This window comes from Malurus melanocephalus, unplaced genomic scaffold, assembly GCF_030028575.1.
Source record: "Malurus melanocephalus ecotype Western Australia unplaced genomic scaffold, MMel_1.1 scaffold_163, whole genome shotgun sequence".
NCBI classification, from domain to species: domain Eukaryota; kingdom Metazoa; phylum Chordata; class Aves; order Passeriformes; family Maluridae; genus Malurus; species Malurus melanocephalus.
The window spans coordinates 4,295-24,228 of NW_026623395.1; the positions used below are offsets into that span (position 1 = coordinate 4,295).

At 37.4% G+C, this 19,934-nt stretch overlaps 1 protein-coding gene across 2 annotated transcripts in view; it reads right to left on the bottom strand.

Annotated features, from left to right (window-relative positions):
* Positions 1 to 3,397: 3,397 nt before the first annotated feature.
* MYO5C (myosin VC) overlaps positions 3,398 to 19,934 on the bottom strand; it is a 33,178-nt gene continuing 16,641 nt past the window's right edge. The window contains exons 21-41 of one of the 2 annotated variants that reach the window (XM_057372063.1): positions 19,599 to 19,745; positions 18,894 to 19,058; positions 18,564 to 18,657; positions 17,943 to 18,006; positions 16,572 to 16,752; positions 15,883 to 15,976; positions 15,026 to 15,089; positions 14,858 to 14,938; positions 14,290 to 14,470; positions 13,375 to 13,468; positions 12,530 to 12,581; positions 12,160 to 12,325; positions 11,848 to 11,935; positions 11,067 to 11,162; positions 9,941 to 10,095; positions 8,725 to 8,814; positions 7,506 to 7,656; positions 6,803 to 7,085; positions 5,632 to 5,806; positions 5,031 to 5,111; positions 3,398 to 4,772 (exon numbers count right to left, since the gene is read on the bottom strand). In XM_057372063.1, coding sequence (XP_057228046.1) covers positions 4,620 to 4,772; positions 5,031 to 5,111; positions 5,632 to 5,806; positions 6,803 to 7,085; positions 7,506 to 7,656; positions 8,725 to 8,814; positions 9,941 to 10,095; positions 11,067 to 11,162; positions 11,848 to 11,935; positions 12,160 to 12,325; positions 12,530 to 12,581; positions 13,375 to 13,468; positions 14,290 to 14,470; positions 14,858 to 14,938; positions 15,026 to 15,089; positions 15,883 to 15,976; positions 16,572 to 16,752; positions 17,943 to 18,006; positions 18,564 to 18,657; positions 18,894 to 19,058; positions 19,599 to 19,745 — 2,655 coding nt within the window. In that variant the 3' untranslated portion in view covers positions 3,398 to 4,619. Of the gene's footprint in view, positions 4,773 to 5,030; positions 5,131 to 5,631; positions 5,807 to 6,802; positions 7,086 to 7,505; positions 7,657 to 8,724; positions 8,815 to 9,940; positions 10,096 to 11,066; positions 11,163 to 11,847; positions 11,936 to 12,159; positions 12,326 to 12,529; positions 12,582 to 13,374; positions 13,469 to 14,289; positions 14,471 to 14,857; positions 14,939 to 15,025; positions 15,090 to 15,882; positions 15,977 to 16,571; positions 16,753 to 17,942; positions 18,007 to 18,563; positions 18,658 to 18,893; positions 19,059 to 19,598; positions 19,746 to 19,934 lie in introns of those variants that run through there. The other variant, XM_057372064.1, reaches the window with a different exon arrangement.

Sequence of the window (19,934 nt, forward strand, 5' to 3'; positions counted from 1 at the left end):
AGGAACGTACCATTTCCACACATAATGAGCAGTAGCTGCGTTGCTCCGATTTGACMGTAACAGGCCTGAGGGGCTTCTCCTTGGAGCACTTGTCACAGGGACCAAACACAATGGCTAAAAAGGTCTGGTCCATCTTGGTGGTTCACCAGAGCTGAAAGAAAAGAAGAAGGAAAGAGTCAATCAARCACAAGACCTCTCACTGCTGCTGTGCCAGCAAAGGCAGCCCAGGCTGTATATAGACATCTGTAGGCTGGATAATCTCTCTGTGACTAATCTCTCGAGCTGGATGAACTGTCACTATATACAACACARTCACATGCTCTGCAGATTCTTTTTTTATGAAGAAAAGCATAAAGCAAAACATTTTTATAAACACCCCATCATAATATGAGCCATGCATATGGATTCACTGCATGTGGGAAATTACTCACAATTTGTACTCAGCCACTCTCAGCAGACAATAATCAGAAATCCACAGCAACAGTTGGACTTCGGAGAAACCTGCCCTGATCAATAGTTTTGTTYTTTTTCCACTGCATTAAAAAATAGCCATTATTATGCATTATTTTTAAAGCTGAAAACATTACCTAAGAGCAGCTACAAAATATTATGACCAATATGCTGCTTGAGCAGAAATTGATGCTTCAAGCACACTGACAGCTGGGTCATTAGAAATCCACTTTTGTTCTCGAGCCAGGCATCTCTAAGATCAAAGCRCTATCACCAACAGAGTATTAAAATTACTTGAGAGTCAGACAAACAATAATACTGCAGTGTCATTTTTCTCTGTACATTTTTCATAGGGAACACAGGATCTTTCACCTCTTCTAAAAATTGTTTTACATAATTTAGACTTGTACTTAAATAAGGAATTAATGGTAAACAATCAGAAGTAGTTGTTGCAAGAGAGATTTAAATGGAACAAAAGAAATTCAATGACCTATGAAGACTTTAGAATTTGTCTGGCTGGACATTATACAAAAAATGAACCAAATTTTACTCTCTGTACCTGTCTCCATTCTGTTTTTATTCTTACTATTTCAGTGGACTACTTGAAAAGTGAGAAAATAAACCCAGAAATCCTGCCCACTCTTAAGTCAATAAAAGTTTTGCTGKCATCTCCAGGGGAGGCATAACTTCATCCCAAATCATGTGGGAAGAAATTTGTCCTGGAAGGAACTGCAGCGTAATAATCTAAAATTTGCAAGGAGCTTTCAGTCAGCTTGGTGMAGTCAAGGAGTTTTATATTCCACTCAATAAAAAGCAGCAAATATGGCCTGAAGCTTTGAATGCATTCTTCTGCAAATACGAACCCGAGAGCACAAGGTTCACCCTCTCCAAGGAGCCTCTCCCTGCAGGAATTGCTCAGTGCTGTGAGGTGACAGAAGAACCTGGGCTCAGCTCTCCCAGGTTCTTCAAACCAGACATTCACAATTGAATAACCTGTTATTCCAAKGCTCTCCAGAGGAACCACTGATCTAATTTGAATAAAATATCATCACTAGGTCTAGATGCTTTTGACAAGGATCTATCAGGCTTGGAATAAATACTTTGGGCAGAATTAATCTTTGATAAAGTATGAGAATTTTCTGGAGTAACATACAGGGGGAATCATACATGCTATCCGTATTTCATTTCAGATGAAATTATGACACATTACAAAATCCTGCTACAAGAAAAACCATCAAAACTTCTGAATAATTAAAAAGCAGTATTACACCTGGGATAGTATACAAATCCATCTCCATGACAATCTTATAAAAATATTTAAAGCAAAAGGTCTAAAACCATTACAACTTCTAGCTCTGTAGCCTGAAATTTTAACCTTACGAGGTTTTCGAAGTTACACTAGAAATTTAAAAATGGGGGTATCATTAAGGAATATGTTATTAGAGAGAAATTCTGKGCAATGAATCTTGTTGATAAATAAAAGAAAAAAAATACCCACCTTTTCCAACAGCAAGAACCTGGAAATTCTCAGGATGACTAAATAAGCCCTGTGCAGCTGCTAATGTAGAAAGACAACCTCCCTATTAATTCTACTTAAAGGTATTTAAAGCTCAGCCTCTTCAGTTGCATCACCTCAGATCGGTTACAGACAGAAGATTACTGATGATAAAGACTTTACTATAACTGTCCTCTTTCGAATATAGAATGAAGAACAGAAACCATTAGGCAAACCAGACCTTACCTGCCTGTCCCATACTGCAGTTTTTTTATGGTTTGTTTCTAAACAAATTTTGTTGACAAATGTTAAAGTTGAAATATAGTGGGGAGGTGATGGACAACTGATTTTTGCAAATATTAGCTTGGCATTCTGACAAATAGCATTGCAAATTTTAAGTTTATCTCATACTCTGAAAAAAATTTTCAAAGTCAAACAAACCGATTAGTGTCCATGCTGGATCTCCCTTGGTTATACTTCTACAATTCACCTGTTCTAAAAGAACAAATTTAAAGCCAATGAGATTAAAAATTGCTGCTTTTCTTGCAGTCTTTGAAAAAAAATTTTGGGAAATCTATGAAAACATATCTGGAAAATTTTAAAAGTGCTGAGGGTCACATCAATTATTAAGATGTAGAAGTCATTTGGTAGTCAAGAGGATCTGAGACAAAATGAGGGAAAAAATAGAATTAGGTTTCAGCTCAGCAGAATCTTGGGCAGAAGTAACCTAATTGGCAATCCTAATCTTTATTAGAATATTATGGGAGCACAGGACTGAAAGGGACCCCTGTGCTTCTGAGCTCTATTCCCAGAAACTGCAGGAGTCACATGCCTAAACACATCCAAAGATGCCAAAAGCATCTCACACATCTCTCCATAAGCCATTTCAGTGCTTTCCCACTGTAGTAATGATCACCATTCAACATTTTCCCATTTACAGGCAATTGCTTTCTCCTTTAGTATCATTCCAAGAAAGTTAACTGCAGTAATTCCTCTTTCATGTATCTGCCTTCTCTAAAACTGCTCCTTATAATGAGGACAGTAACAGGGAACAAAAAGAATTTTGTACCTAAATTCTGGCTGAAGGCATTAATGTCAGCAAAAGCAAGGTAAGTTTCTGATAGCATACAGTAAAATGATAATTTTAAACTTTGTTTTAAAAATATACCTCGTTGATGCATACACAGCATTAATAGCACACTCCAYACAAACCTCTCGAAGTAATGAAGCATCAAATTGTCAGAACAGTTTTCCTTGATCAACAATTTTTGTCATAACAACAAACAYACCTTGATGCTTTTATGTGATGTGGATGCAAGAGTGGGCTGTGATTTTACTCACGTCAGCCCAGGTAACAGATACACAGCCCCAGGAGCTGCAAAAAAGGGCTGTGCACCACTTAGAGCAACAAAAGTTGCTTGCATTAAACTGTTTCCAGAAATTCATGAAGAGCCAAGGACAACGCACAATAATGACAGGAAGATACACAATGCTACAGCAAAGCAACTAAATTAAATAAATGTTTATGGTGTAATACAAGATAGAGGGTTCTCACTGAGATTCACATAGTTCCAAGTAACTTCTTTCAAATTATTCCATACTGAAAACATAACTATTGCATCCCACAAATAACTACRAATTGATTAAAAAGCTACTTTATTTAACAAGTTAGCATACTAGTCTACATACATGTGTGATCTTTTGTACAGTTTTTATTGTTATTGAACAAAACATAAATTTTTCCTTCATGTATTTTGAATATATCTCTGTGGATATTATGAGGAATATGACACAGTACATAGCAAGCACCAAGAACACTAAATAGCAAGAATGATTCCTTCTTTATACTTACAGATCATTTGTGAAATTAAACAAGAAGTACTAACACTGTAGTAATAACAATAAAAATCAAATAGAGTGCTCCTTAAATTAACTCAATTTAATATCATCTTTTAACTATTTAAAATCAACTGCGAAAGTTTTTAGTAACTATGGCAAATAGAATAGCTAGCAACTCAGCACTATATACTGAGGAATTTCTAGAGACAGTCATGCTTGTGGTGAGACGAAAGCTGCTTCCCCTGCTGTTCTGACAGAGTCCAGAACTAACTAAAGTTACTGTTTTATTCCCTGACTACAGGGAGAAGGCTGAACAAAGCAAAAAGGAGACATTTCTGCATTTAAGGATCCTGCAACTGCAAGGAAATAAATAAAGATGAAATGTAAGGAATTAAGCTTGCTTTATCAGCGACACCAGACTACAGTCACTGCATCTGCTCCTGTTCAGTCTCTGGACTGRAGGAGGGAAACCAGCAAAACAAGGCAGAAAGGTGAGACTGCACACTCAGTGTATGTTCTGAAATACATACATGCAATTCATCAGATCAGTGTTTCTCTCATCAGGTTTGGACTGAAAACTGCACAGCAAGCTTTGTGTCCAGGTGCGGATATAAAGTTATGTTGTAGGACTGAAATGGAGGGAGAAAAGTGAGGAAAGGGAGAAGGAAGTAACAAGTCAAAATGACTACTACTGTTTCAAGTCTTGACTGAAGAACAAGTTTTTAACAGCTTAATTCGCTGCATGCTGCCATAGTATCCCCCAGCTGGTGAAATGAACCATGAAAGCCTGCTGTCTTTATGGAGTCTCTGAGGAAATACCAACTCATCGGTTTCATTAAACCCTTGTGAGAAAGCCAAGTTTGAAGCTGCTGGGGACTTGTATCAGTTCCAAGGCATGTGGAGAGGGGGTGAAAGGAAACGTCACTTGAAAGAGATACTTGGTATCAAGCATCAGCTGCGGAACCTCCTCACGGTTGTTGAGCATAGCCTGAAATTAGAACAGAGTGAGTGTGAAAACACTGAATTAAGAATCAAAGCAAAAGCAGTTCATTGTTTTCTTCCCGTTGTAAATCTTGCTTTTGCATGATGTTAAGCAGATTTGTTTGCATCGCTTTCAAGTGTCTAGAAGATGAGCAACTTAGTAATAATAGGATGCAAAGGTCAAGTACTTCTAAAAGCATCAAAACTCATGTGTATGAAGCATCCTGCTAAGCTGAACATTAGAAACAGCAGCTGCAGCTCTTACCTGGACTTTCCGAACAAATGATGGAGTCACTCTTTTCTCAAAGTCATCTATCGGAGTGTATGAGTTCAGGATCTTAACTATCTGCTCAAATCACAAAAGACTATTTTAGTGTGTCATAAAAAGGGAGAAGACAGAAAGAAGAAAGCGTTATTATGACGTTCTTACTGATATTTAATTAAAGTTTCAGTAAAACATTTTACAGTAAAGAGAGAATTTTGACTTTCACCTACTGAGTTGCTACACATGTGATGATTGCTATGACTCATTTCCAGAGGTGTCAGCAAGATCAAGGAGATGTAGAAAACGCTGAATTGATTAAGGGAAACAATATAAAAACCCCTGTGACATACTAAAAAAAATACATTGTGGAATAAAAATATGGGATATAACAAAGCAGAGAAGTATTCACCACAGGAACAGTTAAAATGCTCAAAACAATCAGGAATAAGGAGTTAAAATTTCAATTTAACAAGCRATGATGTGGAATGCTGAGGAATGCTGCTTTCATGAAATGAAAGTCCAATGGCTTTTTGCAACAAACTATTTTAGATAGCTGAGATTCTGCAATCAGTGCTGCCGAACAAAACAGATGGTTCATTACCTGCACAGTGGAAAGAGATGTGCAGTGCTCACATATTTCCTTGGCATCATCATCTGTGATCTTTTTAACCTGAAGGAGCCAGGCTGCTTGAGACAGTGGTTCCAAAGTTTCTTTGGCATTGCTGCTTTGAAGATTCTTGTCCTTAAGCCATTCTTCCAAGTAGCTGATATTACATCTGGGTTAAACCATGAACAAAGAAGAGAAACATCAGGTTCCCCTTGACAAGGAAGTTACTTTGATGACTGTTAAGGAAATACCCCTCTAATACAGTGCTTAAATTAAAACATTTAACTTAAAAAAATACCTGCAGATCACAAAAATTGAACTGTTAATAGCTTACTGAACTATAAATTAAATCCTTTTCATATTTCAATTTTATTTTTTCTTCATTTTCATTTCCTTAGATCATAGCTAATAGAAAGCAAGTTATTAGTTTAGCTGTTGTTTACAGAAAAKAACTAATATATAGTGGCATTGCCTATTGCACTGTATAGCATTAGAGAACATTTATTTACAGCTGAGCATGGACAAGGAATGAGAATAATCTCTGCCTGTTACAGAGCAGGGCCAGGCTTGTAACTGACAACCAGCTTTCTTCTAATAAAGGTCCCAGATGGGCCAAGGTTTTACTGATTTTCCTCCACCTGAGTCTGCAGAACTGACTAATGGAAAACAAATGCACMGTTTCTTCTGCAGAACAGGTAGGAGCATGATTCCCTGATGTTTGCAACAAGAGAGATGCTGCTCAGTGTCCACCMTCCAAGGCTCTGTCTCAGTGCCTCTCTCACCACACAGCACAGAACGTGCAAGTCAGCTTTTGTACCTCTGCCAGCCAGGGCACACTGCACCTGTTTGCTACAGTAAGAAAGAATTAAAAATACTGYTGGTCACATCAGGGATGAGCTAGCATGGAAAGAATCCTAATCATGTCTGACTTAAAACTCCAGACTGTAATTTTCTCTGCCTTTTCCTCCTAGTGTTTACATGGAAAGAAMAATTTGTAATTGTCATGTTGAGAAAGCTCAGCCCAAAATATGGAGATTTGCTTTTCCAAGAGGAGTAAAAAACAGTTGGCTACTTGCATCAGAATATCCAGTGACAGAGATAAAGAACATTACACACAAGTGTTAAAAATTATTTCTTGAACTCATTAAAACTTGACTGGCTTTACCTTATCTGCATTCCTTTTCTACATGAGCACATGTCCTTGCGGAGGAAGAGACTATTGAGGGTGACAGCTCCAATCAGAAAGAAAAGCTGCTTCACTGCCTGCTTTAGAAGCTCAGTGTCCAAGCCATTCTGACACATAGTGCTATAAAAATAGCTGAGCTGCTGCAGGATAGAGGTCATTGTGTAGGTATCCGTGTCATCTATGCTAGAAGAGCGTTTGCGGAACCCTGTAGGTTTCAAGCCAGAAATTCCTTGAAGACTTTCATATTCCAGCATGCCTGGTACTGAAATACAACAGAAAATAACTGATAAAATCAAAATTCTTGAGGCTTCTTTCAGTTACATTAATTATTGAACAAAACCTACTTTCAGGATATTTTAGAAGTTAAATGCTACAAGAAAAATAAGCCTTGACAAAGGCTTCGGGAGCACAATTTTTAAAAAGCCTTTTGTTTTTTTATGATGTTGCACAGATTCAGAGCATTATCCCGCTCTGGAAGGAAGCATTCTGAGGAAAAAGTCTTTCCAAATCCTGTGGGGATATACCATTCAGTGAAATTTATTTGTAGAAACACACATGCAGGAACASCCATGTATAAATATCAGGAGAAAGGAGTCTGTCCTGCCCTTTGCCTCCCTGTATAGGTTTTATTTATGTACTTTACAAGCTGCATTTAGGTCTGCTTGGGTTGCTGTTGTCTTACCAATCATGTATTGAATGTTGTTCTCCATCACAACAATGAACTGGTGATATATTCGAATGGCCAAGTCACTGAGAATTTGCCTGTACTCSGAGAGATCAAAATGCTTCAAACAGTTCTTATTCTGACGAGGGGTGTTAAGCTTCGTAAATTCCTACAAGTGAGTTGTGAATGTAATTATTAGAAATCAGGTAACATGGTAACATAAATTGTTACTGCAATGTGTTGGAGTTACTCATTCCACCTCTGGCTGAACACAGAACAAGTCAAAGCTACAACTAATTTCAATGGATGCTTCCTGTACTTAATTTTCCAGTTTATGCTGACGTTTGCTCTGCTGTAAGGCAAAGGAAAAACACACAGAGATGTCAATGAACTTTGGAGCAGTTCCTAAATCTCTTAAACAGAAAGCAAATTCTCCCTGTTCTCCTCTCCTCCCCGCCTCCCCACCAAAAAATCCCAAACAAACAAAAAAACACCAAAAAAAAWCCCGAAACCCACCCAAAAAACCCCAAAAAAYAACCATGTAGTTGTTTCAACTACGATGGCAAACAAAAAAGTTTACATTTTGTTGTTGCAAAGGGATAGTATTTTTTGACTTTTCATTTGCAAAGTTCTGACTTCAAAAGTCTACTCCGAATACTAATCTGTGTGAGGAGTTGAATATTCATTAAAATTTAGATGAAAAGTAAATTCTGGATTCAGAGCTTTCCCTACTGCTGYAGGGAAGTGCAGCATTACAGAGTGCTGGTAATGAAGTTTATCAGGTTTGGGGCGGCGMGGCCCCAGTGTGGCCACGAGAGGGAGCGTCTCCAATCCCAGTACAGGTCACCTGAACCTGTAAAACCTCATCCAAAAATACAGTAAGTTTACAGTTGACAACAGTTAAAAGAACTTTGAATCTCACGACTAGATTTAGCTTAAACAAGCAAGTGAAATAAGGGAAAAACCTGAATATTTTATTGTTTTACTCCTTTCTTGAGGTTTTTTTCTATTTTGGTGGCAGTAGCCCTTTGATGTTTGCTGCATTTTCCTGATCCATTAGCTCTATACTGTCTTAATATTTGTATAAGACACATAATATCACTGCAGAGCAATGTGAATACGTAAATATCTGAAAGGAATAGTGGTGAGCTGGCGAATAATCATTAATTAATGCTATTTTAAATTCCAATTAAARTCTATCAAAAGCAATGAAATTACTTTATTAAATCAATCCTACCTCTTCCCCGCTGTACTGCTTCAAACAGTTAAGAAAATAATATGTATTGGAAAGCCAAAAGGACAACATCTCAAAGTCTCCTGAATGTTCCTGAAAACGGTAAGTAAAGCAGTCTTACTATGGCATTGTCTCATGAAATTAATTCAATAATTAAGCTTAAGGCCATTAATTACAGCATTGGTGAACCAGAGCTCTCTGTGGCAGAAGGAGCACAGAGCATCTCTAAGGTGCTAGCTGAACAAATCCTGTTGTGATTTCAGGCTAATACACAGCAAAGATCCCTCTTTTGTTTAGTAAATACTGCTGAAGTATTCTTATTTGGCAGACAGGCTAAACAATAATCCTGAACAACAAGTTTTATAATCCCTGTGGACAYGTAGTGTGTTGGAGGGCTTCCTGCAAAGAAGTGTGAACAACACCTGCATTAACAAATTAAACTGAAACATTTACATATAAACAATTCTAACTGTGTGTATCCCTTATTTTTGTTAGCTAAGTGAACAGAAGCTTCTCCAATGGATAAAATGTGCTACAAATTTGTGAACCAGCTATATGGATTCTCGGTACAACATGTTCAGCTGCACAAACCATAGTCCACTCCTGCTGGGCTACAAAGCACATCAGGTGTTTCATCCCATTATAAATCCACAATAAAGCATTCACAGAGCTGAATTTCTTATGTACACAGGATGGCAATTTTTGTTTATAAATTAATTTTTACACTGGCTGGTATTTTGATTTTGATCATTTGGGTTCTAGTGCTGTGGTACCAGAGGAAATGCAGAACCACACCAGCAGCCAAGCASAGCAAAAACCTCTTCAGATTCCACTACCTGCTTGCTGCCAGACATACCAACCTGCATTTCTGTCCATCTGACTTTTACAGTGATGRAAGCACAGGTGCACTTCACCTAATTAGCTACTCATTACAAATTGTAAAATACTTTAAATGATCTTGTCAACAARATCTTCAGATAAAAATAATTTRTGTTAATGCATGCTGTGGACTCTGKGTTYRGCACAGCAGAGCYTCACCTGGACACTTTACAGGGATGCTACTACAAACCTCAAAAAGAGTGTCACCAATGATCATCATTCCATTATRGGAATATCAGCAAATGGAAGTGTTGGCATTCCCCGGTACCATGCTTGCATCTTGTACAGCTTGTGTTAAAAATAAAAAATACAGTGTAATACAATCAAACATAGCTCCTACCTTAACAACCTGTTTGATACCATCGATGGTTACATTCATGAAAGACTTCAGCATGTCAGCATCATTCAGGTAATCTGCATACCTCACACACATGAATAGGATGTGAGCTGGAAGGCCAGGTATCATATTAACCACAACTCCACGTGGCTTTAAATCTGCATAGAGGAGAGTCATCTAGTTAATGATGTAAAAATTCAATTATTCAATGTGTCATTCTGAAAAGGAAAAGCACCATGAGGCTCATTTCTGCAGTGATCAGTCACTTGATAATTGATYTACTGGTGAACTGCTTGTTTCTGAAACTTCTGTATCAGTATTGCTCACACATGAGTATTAATTACATTTTCCAGAGGGCTAGGACAATATTGTAGCAAATTCTAAGGTGCAGGTGCAGTGTGGGCTATGCCAGGCAGGACAATTTCAAAATGCAAATTACATTTAACAACCCCCACTGGATGCCCCACCAAATTCCAGCATTACTTAAGGCCACACCTTAGTTCACAAAGACATAAATATTCACAAGGCTGAAGGAGGTAAGAAGAAAAGATAGGTGTTGTTAATTTAATAACAGTAACCATGTACCTAGAAAATTCATCAAATTTATTATTAATTGTAAGCTAATGAAAAAAGCTGGCTTGGCAGCAAGACTGATATTGTAAAGTAGCTCAGATGAATGACAAAATCCTTCTACAAGAGAAACATGAAGCACARCTCCTTTCAGTGAAGGGAATGACATGGGAAGCAGAGACAGGAGAGCAACCATCACACATGGATAAAAGCACAGTGACTTAGAGACTTAGCAGATGACCAGGAAGAAAGTAAATTCAAGCTCCTGGTGTGCTCTTGGAGATTTACAGCTTTAGAGGTAGATAAATAATAAGAAAGACAACAGAATCAGCATTAGTCAGAGTCAGAGAAATTATTTTTACATGGATGAAGCACTCCTGTACTTGAAGTATCTGGCAGTGGAAAGAGAGCAATGTAGAGCCTCCAAACCGTATTGATGGCAACAGAGTAGGGAAAAAGGCAACTTTGAATGTAAATGAAATGTTGGCCCTTGTTGTTTTTGTCACAATGTTCTAAATATTGCTGGCAACTTATAAAATTTCAAATGTTAATAAAATACCAAGGATCAGATTTTGAATGATCCTTTCTTCATCCTCTTTCTTGTACTCCATCATTCCAATATACTCTTTGGGCACAGTTGGCACGTGGGCTTCAGCTGTCAAACACAAAAGCACTGTTACTTCAGCTTCATGGTTAAGCTAATGGTCATGTTAGAACAAACTACTGGACAAAAGCAGTTTTCTCTGTAATAAAGAGAGTACAGGCCCTGTTCACACTGATGTTCTTAGCTTATGGCTCCAAGCATTATAAGTCATGTTTTTATTATTCATGAATGGTTTCACTGGATTCAGTGGGATTACTTGCAGGAATAAGAAAAATAAACAGCAATAATACACCTCTACATTACACACCTCTGCAATGTTTTTAGTAGTCTCCTATAGGGAAGAATTACTTTGTCTGTAAGAGCTTTGAAAAGACTAACTGCACATCAGGAATCATCTGYCCCATGAAGGCTCATGGGAGGAGTTCCTTGTCTGATGCAAAACTGACACTTGGCTCAGAGMGGGTTTGTGCAAGGTTGTGGATTAACTCCTGTGTCAGAACCTTATCCCTCTGCCTTCATGTCCATCACATAGCCCAGGGCCCACTTGTGCCTATTCTTTAGCTGGGGAAAAACCCMAAACAAACCAGGAACAGACTTTTATGTAATTTGTGTTGATGAATACCCTGACACATTTTTCTGAGGTTTTAAAATTTCTAACTCCACCCCAAACTCAACCTTTTAAAAAATGTATTATTCAAAGCTGTTAAATAAAATAAATCACATAACAATATCTTACCTTTTTCAATAGTCTTGGTCAGAGTTTTGATCTGATCCTCCAATTTTTTTATTATTCTGTCTTTCATGTCTAGTTTTTCTTCAAGATCCTACAACAATCAAAGCCAGTTCAGAATAAATACAAGTAAAAAATATTTTCTACTGCTCCATAGTATCACTACAATTAAAGTGAACTGTGATGTGCTTTTACTTATATTTGGTAGAAAAAACACCTTCRTATATTTTTTTCTCCCTCAATTAAWTGAAGAAACATCCCATCCAWACCACAAAATCATTATTTCATTATTTTCATMCTGGAATTTAATTTCCTCACCATGTTCTCCACAGCAAGTCGAGTTGTCACTTGCTTTATCTTGCTTTGTACTTCATCCTGGACTTCATCTTGCATCAAACCATTGCTCAGCCCCTCGATTTCTTGGATTGTGTCCTTCAGACTYTCTTTTTCTTTTATGTCTGCTTCATTCTGGGTGTCAGCAGTTCTAAAAATTGATAGGAAGAYTGTTCTTAATCTTTTGTGAAAGCACGGTCATGACCAAAACTGTCCATTACTAATTAACTGTACCCAACATTCTAATCCAAATTTTCAGTAAAATGTAATAATTTGAAGAGTTTAAGTGACCCTGTTATGACAGTTTATACTGACYATATTTCTTAAATTTAAAAAAAGAGAATTAAAAAATTACCGCCTTTGTGTCCTATCCCGTTCCAGTTCATAATGCAGCCGATTTGACATCTCTTCCACGTTTTTCAGTAATAAACAGCAACAAAAACCCAAAACAAAACAGAAAAAGAAAAATGAAAGTTGTTTACTGTTCAGTACTAGTATTCAGTACATCTTTCTTACACTCACAATTTTGTTTCATCAGATGAAACTGAATGACCTGCCAGACAATGTATCACAGAAATATGTGACTACTCCATACCACACAGAAAGTAATATGGGATGAAGAATTTTGATACTACTAACGTCTTGCAGCTGGCAGTAAAACTACTCATAAATTTTAAATCAATTGCCTAGGAAGACACTGCYGTTAGAGAGACTCCAAATCCTCAGCAACGTATGCTTTCCTAAATTGAAAAGAACTGTCAAGCAATCAACCTCAGCTAGAACTTTCCCCTTTGTCTCCAATTCGGAGTTTTTCAGMACTCTCTGAAGTCCACATCATAAAATACACCTTAAGTTCCAAATCACCTTTCCTTTTAATGGCTGTTTCCAAAGGACATATTACATTCCACATATTGTTAGCAGAGGCCTACCAAATGCACTTTCAGACTGCCAAACCATAGAAATGAACAAACTCAAAAAGGAAAAAAAGTACATATTTGCATGTATCTTATTCTTTGAGATATAAACTATACCACATGCTTTTTTTTATTGTGTTTCTTACATTTTACCAGTAAGAAAGTAAGTAATAAGTCAATGAAGTTGTCATGGAATGTTACTTCAGCTTTTAGAAGTTCAGTTCCAAGGAATTCATCATGTTCATCRGAAACAACTGAAACACTGGGGACCACAGTGGTGCTTTACCTTTCAGCTTTTCAGTCTGCTCTTGAAGACGGTTTTCAAGATCTAATTTTTGATTCTCAAGTTCAGAAACTTGCTGTTTGAGATCTGGGATTACCTTTTAGAGAAAAAAATGCGATTTTTGTAGTTCAGCACCTTTCTTCTTTCCATATCCCTGCAATAATTCCTAAGTCACCTCATGACCCTCAACTGCAAAGACTCCAAACCAGAGAGAGACTCTGGAGGGAACTGCTGCCTGCTTGCCTGACTTGTTTAACTTGTCTGGTGGCACTTGTGGCACTTCTGCTGGCCACTCTTAAAAACTAAACAGTGAGCTAATCAAATTGTTGGAATGTCCCAGTACCACCATTGTTCTGTTCTAGTTTAAAAGAAATTATACTATGGCTTTAATTTCCCCAGTTATTGAACTGAAATTGTGGAAAAAAAACCCTCAACATTCCATAAACCAATTGAAAAATAGTATTATAAATAACTTTTCCTCATATTTTCTGTTTTTGTTGCTTTGTTTTGAAAACATCTCTTCCATTATTTTTCAGAAAAAATGCTATGGCTTATGCTATCTTCTGGAATAACATCAGTTCCTTGTGTGAAGCAGTTTTGTCCAGTAGCAGCTGTCAGGCTCTCCAGGAGTGCCTGTATCTCATTTGGTATGTTTTGGAATGTGTAGCTGCCCTCTGGTGGGGAAAGCCTCAGAACTTTGAGGAGGTTTCTGAGAAAAGTCTCAGATCAAGTTTATGCAAAGGAAGAGGCAAAAAGTCTCTGTGGGGCTGCCCCAGCAAGCTGGACACTCGGACAGTAAATTTGGCCGTGTCCTCACACACACCCCAGCAGGCTAAGAAGARCCTCATGGATGTGCCATCTCAGACAGCCCCATTTGTTTGGGCCTTGAGATTTCAAACTTCTACATCAGGACCTCACCAGATTTTCTGAAGTTAGTCTGCTGACTTCAAGTCGAATACCATCATTTATGTCATTTTCCTCGCGGAATAATTTCTGTAGATGATTAATATCTTGGCTAAGATGTTCAACTTTAAGGTTCAAACCTTCAATCTCCTTCTCATACACTTCTTTCTGAGATTGGAAATGACTTTCCAATACTCTGTTAAAACAAAAGGGAGAAAGAACATGGCAGATGTAGAATGACCTTGATTAAATGGGTCAAGTTTAATACAAAGTGAGAACAAAGTACTGTGATTAACACTGAGATATTCCATTACATCAACTGTGAATTAAAGGAGCTGAAAGTTATGCATGATATCTCAGAGGAAACACATTTCCCTGACTGACACATACACACATCTCACTGGCTTAGTAAAAGTTTATTGAACTGATTTTAAACTGCTCAACYCATCATATAATGTAGTGTTTGATCATTTCCTTAACAGAAGTTCCATATTTCACTGTGAAATTAATTACCCACTGATCTTTTGATTTATTTTCTAGTTCACAGCCTGGAGTTACGGAAACACTGAAGGACTAAACTAACCTTGTGGCTTTTTTCAAGCCCTCGTAAGCAAACCACAGTTCTCCATCCTCATTTAAGTGCTCCAAATCCTCTGTAGAGAGTCTAGAACACAATGCAGARCCATTAGTGTGCAGGTGAACACAATGCATTTCTTAAAACTTTTTTGAAGAGACCTCAGAACAAAATTACCTGCTTCTTACGTCTTCGAAATCATAACTTTCAAGAAGCTGCTTTGTAACGTCTGACATCTTTTCTGGAAGAAATCCCACAAAGTTTATAAGATTTATTATTTTCTCTGCATGTTTCATTATAAAGACCAAGCCAGCCTCTTCCTAAGTCTACAAGGTTAATTCCTGGAACTCAGTAAATATATCTGATTCACCACAAGAATACAATGAGGGACTCAGCTCTATTTTGGGACATGAGAGACCATTAGGTTGATGTACCACCAATACTGGTGTTTTACTAAACACATCAGACTTTCACTGTAAAGGTACMTCTTTCTGGTCTGAATCTGGGCAGCTCCTAGAGCTGTATAGATGTTTTATCCTCTAGACCATTTATCATCTAGTGCATCTACTGCAAATGCAGGTTTGCTCTATAGCACTGTTATCATTAAACAAAGTTCACAACAGTAGTGCTTCTTGAGTACATTTTTGCAAAGACAACCCAACTCAGCAAGTTGTTTAAGCATATTTGACATTACTGGATCCAGGATGAATGACAGGATGAATATTAGATAGATAATGTATTGTTTATACATTTTCTGGGTCACAAAAAGATACTTACTGAACTCTAAGTGAAGTTTAAATCATTAGTATTTATTTCTAAACATGAAGGAGAAGTGTCTGAAATCAGAGTTTCCTCAAAAGGGTACCCCAGACCTGAGTATTCAGTGATCACTTTGTAAAACTGTATATCTATGTACAGATGGAATGAAACCATCACGGGATGGGGAAGGGAAGTGGAGTTTTGTCACAGCTGACATGGAAGAGATCTCACACTGAAGTCATGAAGTTCCCTGCAYGATCTGCTGTGTAGCTTACCCCTCAATTCTCGCTTCTGCCACTGCGCCTGCTTTTCAACATCCAGCTTTTGTGCCTGAAGCAGCTCAATTTCCTTTTGCAGCTCAGGTATTTTCTGAAGCAGACAGAAATCATATACTGAGACAAGGAGTGAATGACAAGGGCTTGAGTATCAGTTACATCATAATTCTAATTAAAAGCAAGCTAATGTGGTAAAACGTTTAAAGTATGTTGCATTTGAAGCATCTGGTTCTCAGGCATCAGAGCAGGACAGTAATGTGATGTACTGAAAAACATATGTTTGTGGCATGGAATTGAGTCAGAAAAAAATGTGACTCAGAAAAAAATGTGACTTTACCCAAAACCACTATTTTAAGGTTCAGTTTATAAGCTACATTTATGAAAAATCCCCTAAGAAACTAATACTTTCTCAAAAAAATAAGGAAAAAAAGCTATATATTTAAATTTGTAAATATTCAAGCACAATTACTATTGAAAACATGCACTAATTTCTGTGAGAAGYAACTTGCTTTGTCTACTACATGAAAACAGTGCAATACAGTGATGTATCAAATACAGCTGAACTACAACTTCTTCTAAAAATGCACTCAAGATAAAAAAATAGTGAAGATAATCTATAAACAAAACACGCACGCTTTCCATTTGCTGTATCTAACAAAGATTCCAAAATTAAATGTGTCATGCTTCACCTGTGCTTGTTTTGTAAGCTGCCCTACTTCCATTTTCAAGCCATCCTGAGTGATCATTTCTTGCTGAATTTTTTGCTGTAGCTGAGTTTTTTCTTCCTTCAGAATCTTAATTTCTCTCTTAAGCAATTCAATCTCCTTTTCATAATCCTGCTTCTGGTTTTGGAAATTTCTCTCAAGCATCCTAAAGACGACAATGAAAAGGTAATTTTATTCCTCTACGTTCAGAAGGGACAGAGTGGGCTATGTTTTAGTTTTAATTTGAAGGGCATGCTTCCTTGAAGAAAACTTAYATGAGACATAATTACTTGATATTGCTGTACTACATCCTCAGGAGCAATCTACATGATGAGTGATAATGGGAGGAGAATCTACACTTCCTTACATGTAATAGAATGATATGGGATAGAATTCAAGGCAAAACTGAGTTTTTTCCACCTAAAGGCTGATTCCCTAACTCTGAGTTAGCCTACCTGAGCAGCTTTCCACTCCATTAATGGCCACAGTCAGCASTGCAGAAGGACACAGCAACAGGACACCCTGTGTCTTTCTCAGTAAAACACTGCAGGGAGCTTTCCATTTTCCACCAGTCCCTGCTGGATTGGACTGGCTTCCAGCATWATATAGGTAATGAGAAAAGCAGAAAAACTAGCAGAAGGAGTCCTCTTAATATAGGCTGAAGTTACTGACAGCTGAAATCAGAGCGAGCTGGAGCACCACGGAGCTTCCAGCCCTTGACTGCTCTCCTCACGCTTCAGAGAACAGCATTTCTCTGGTACTGAAGGCTCCCTGTCTTGTACTGGAAGAGTTATTGGGAAATAAACACCTGATCCAAGAAAYGCATGCTGCAATGCAACAGCCATTTGTTGATGAATAACAGGACTTCTACCGCAAATTAAAGACCTAAGCAGGAAAAAACAAGTTCCTTCTCTTATATTTTTAACCAAATGCCCATCACAAACACTGCCTTTCCCTCATGCTGAATCTTTCAATTCTGTCTTTATATATTCACTTCTCAGTAGTCCTGGCTGATATGGYCAGCTGCTTTTTCAATTCTGACCAAATTTTGAGGATATTTCCAAAGGAGCACTACAATCAGAGGTGCCTTTCAATTCTCAGAAAGACACATGAAAAGAAAGGAAACTGCAAAAGCAAGAAGAGTCTCAGGACAATTTCCCACATATGACTGACCCACAAACAAGCATGTGCTTTTACTAAACTCTACATGAAGTACTTCAGCACCAKCATGAGTATCCAAGAACATGGACAGATTCATAAGTGATGTCAGCACAGTACATTTGTAGAAGGAGAAAGGAAAGCAGGGAAAGAGAAAAAATGAATGCTGTTTCAAACAATAAAATTCAGATTACATACATTCTCTGGTTTTCTTCTTTTTGTACATCATTGAAGAGTTGCTTCGTGAGGTCATCCATTTTCTCTGTCAAAAAAAAATTTCAGTATTTCAAAAACCTTCACGCAATTGTGTACATTTATTAAAAAAGCATGACCACAATGAGAAGTTTTGTTTTAATAAGTAATCCTTAACATATTCTSAGGCTAAAATTACTCTCTCAAATGCCAGAAATTATCACAGAGCATTTTGTAAGTAATGCTATAGAAACAAAGATTCTGAAACAYCAAATTGTTTTTCATCTAAAATATAGCTGATCCCATGTGCTGCCTGTGTCCTTTGAAATTAGATTCCTAAAAGTAATGTAGTAAAGGAACCAAGGATGAAGCTACACTWTGAAGGAATACATGAGTGTGAAAAAGGAAACATAACAGGAGGAGAGCTTCTTCTATTGAAAGAACAAATTCAATTTAACTGTTAAATAAAAAGCACTTGCACACTTGCATGCCACATTCTGCTTAGGATCAACTTTGAATTTACAACAAATTCAGCATTTATTTGCTTTAATTAGAACCAAAGTAATTTGCTGAAAATTTGACTTTTCCCCACTACAACTCCTTTGAAACTCCCTTTAGTTATTGTACCTTTCATTTCCTCAGCTTTTTCTTGGAGCTTTMTTTCTAAGGTCTCTTTCTGTTCTTGTAATTCTTTATTCTGATTCTCAAGTTTGCAGATTTTCTGCACACRCAAAAAGTAAGCATAATATCCAAATTACAAAGGAGGAAGAAACAGGTCACAGAAAATCTTACATTTTAACAAGCATACATGGACTCCCTTCCTTCCCTGCTGCCCCACCCCCCAAAAAAGAGTATAGTTATTTAGAAATTCTCCAATCATACATTTGATAAATCCAGTAACTGAAAAAATTATTTTAAAAAATAAATAAAAGCACACAGATAGCAATTATAATTCACCTGTTCRCTGTCCTCTTTATATTTTTTCCCTTTCTCTTCATATGTTCTTTTATGGAGAGTTAATTTTTCGAGTTCTGATTCAAGTTTCTGAATTGTATCCACGTCATTCATATGAGCTGAAGCCAGAGTGGTCAATCGTTCCAACAAACCGTGATTTTCTCTACTCTGYAAGGAGCAGAACAGGTTGAAAGAAAACAGGAAAATGCACTGAAACTGTTCCATAGRATTTTAAAGGGAGCACCTGACCTCCTGCTCACCATCCCATATGAGTCATGGTTATTTCAACCCAGGACTGTTTCCATCAATTAGATTAAAACTACCATTTTGAAGATGATTTGACTGGAATAGCTCTCAAAAATAAGCTGCAAAATAACCATAATGTTGAACTGTGAAAAGCTACAAAACATGTTTCACCAGAGCAGTACCTCACACATCCTTCATCCTAACACAAGCAACCCCATCCAGAGACTGAATGGACTTGAGAAACAGCAAAAAAGTTAATTGCAGACTCTTCTAATTTGCATAATTAACCCMAAAATACAAGGAAACCCAGATGRTTCTACCCTGGGTGTAGAAAGCCTWSTGGTTTATTACAAAGGACCATAACCCTTACATGTTCTCCTGTCTTCTCAATCCCACATCTTTGACTAGAACAGAGATGATAAAAACACTAGTACAAATCAGAAGCTGACTGCTTTCCCTCACCTGTTCTTCTATCTTTTTCTGCAGCTGCTGAACTCTGTAGGAAAGCTGGATATTCAACACGAACCGCCGAATATTCTGGAATCTGCGCCTGGCAAGCCATGCACGGGCATATTTCTGGAGGATCACAGCCTTCTGTTCTTCACGCATCTTTAAAACAAAGTATTAACAAAATATTAACATCTGTTCGTAATTAGCTCAATCCACACCAATTATAACTGCCTGTGAGTCTACATACACCGAGGAGGACAATGCATCTCTTGGAAATACCTAAATACTGAAATATCCAGACTGCAGACACATTTGAGCCACTGAAGTAATCACAGTAAATGGTCAGTA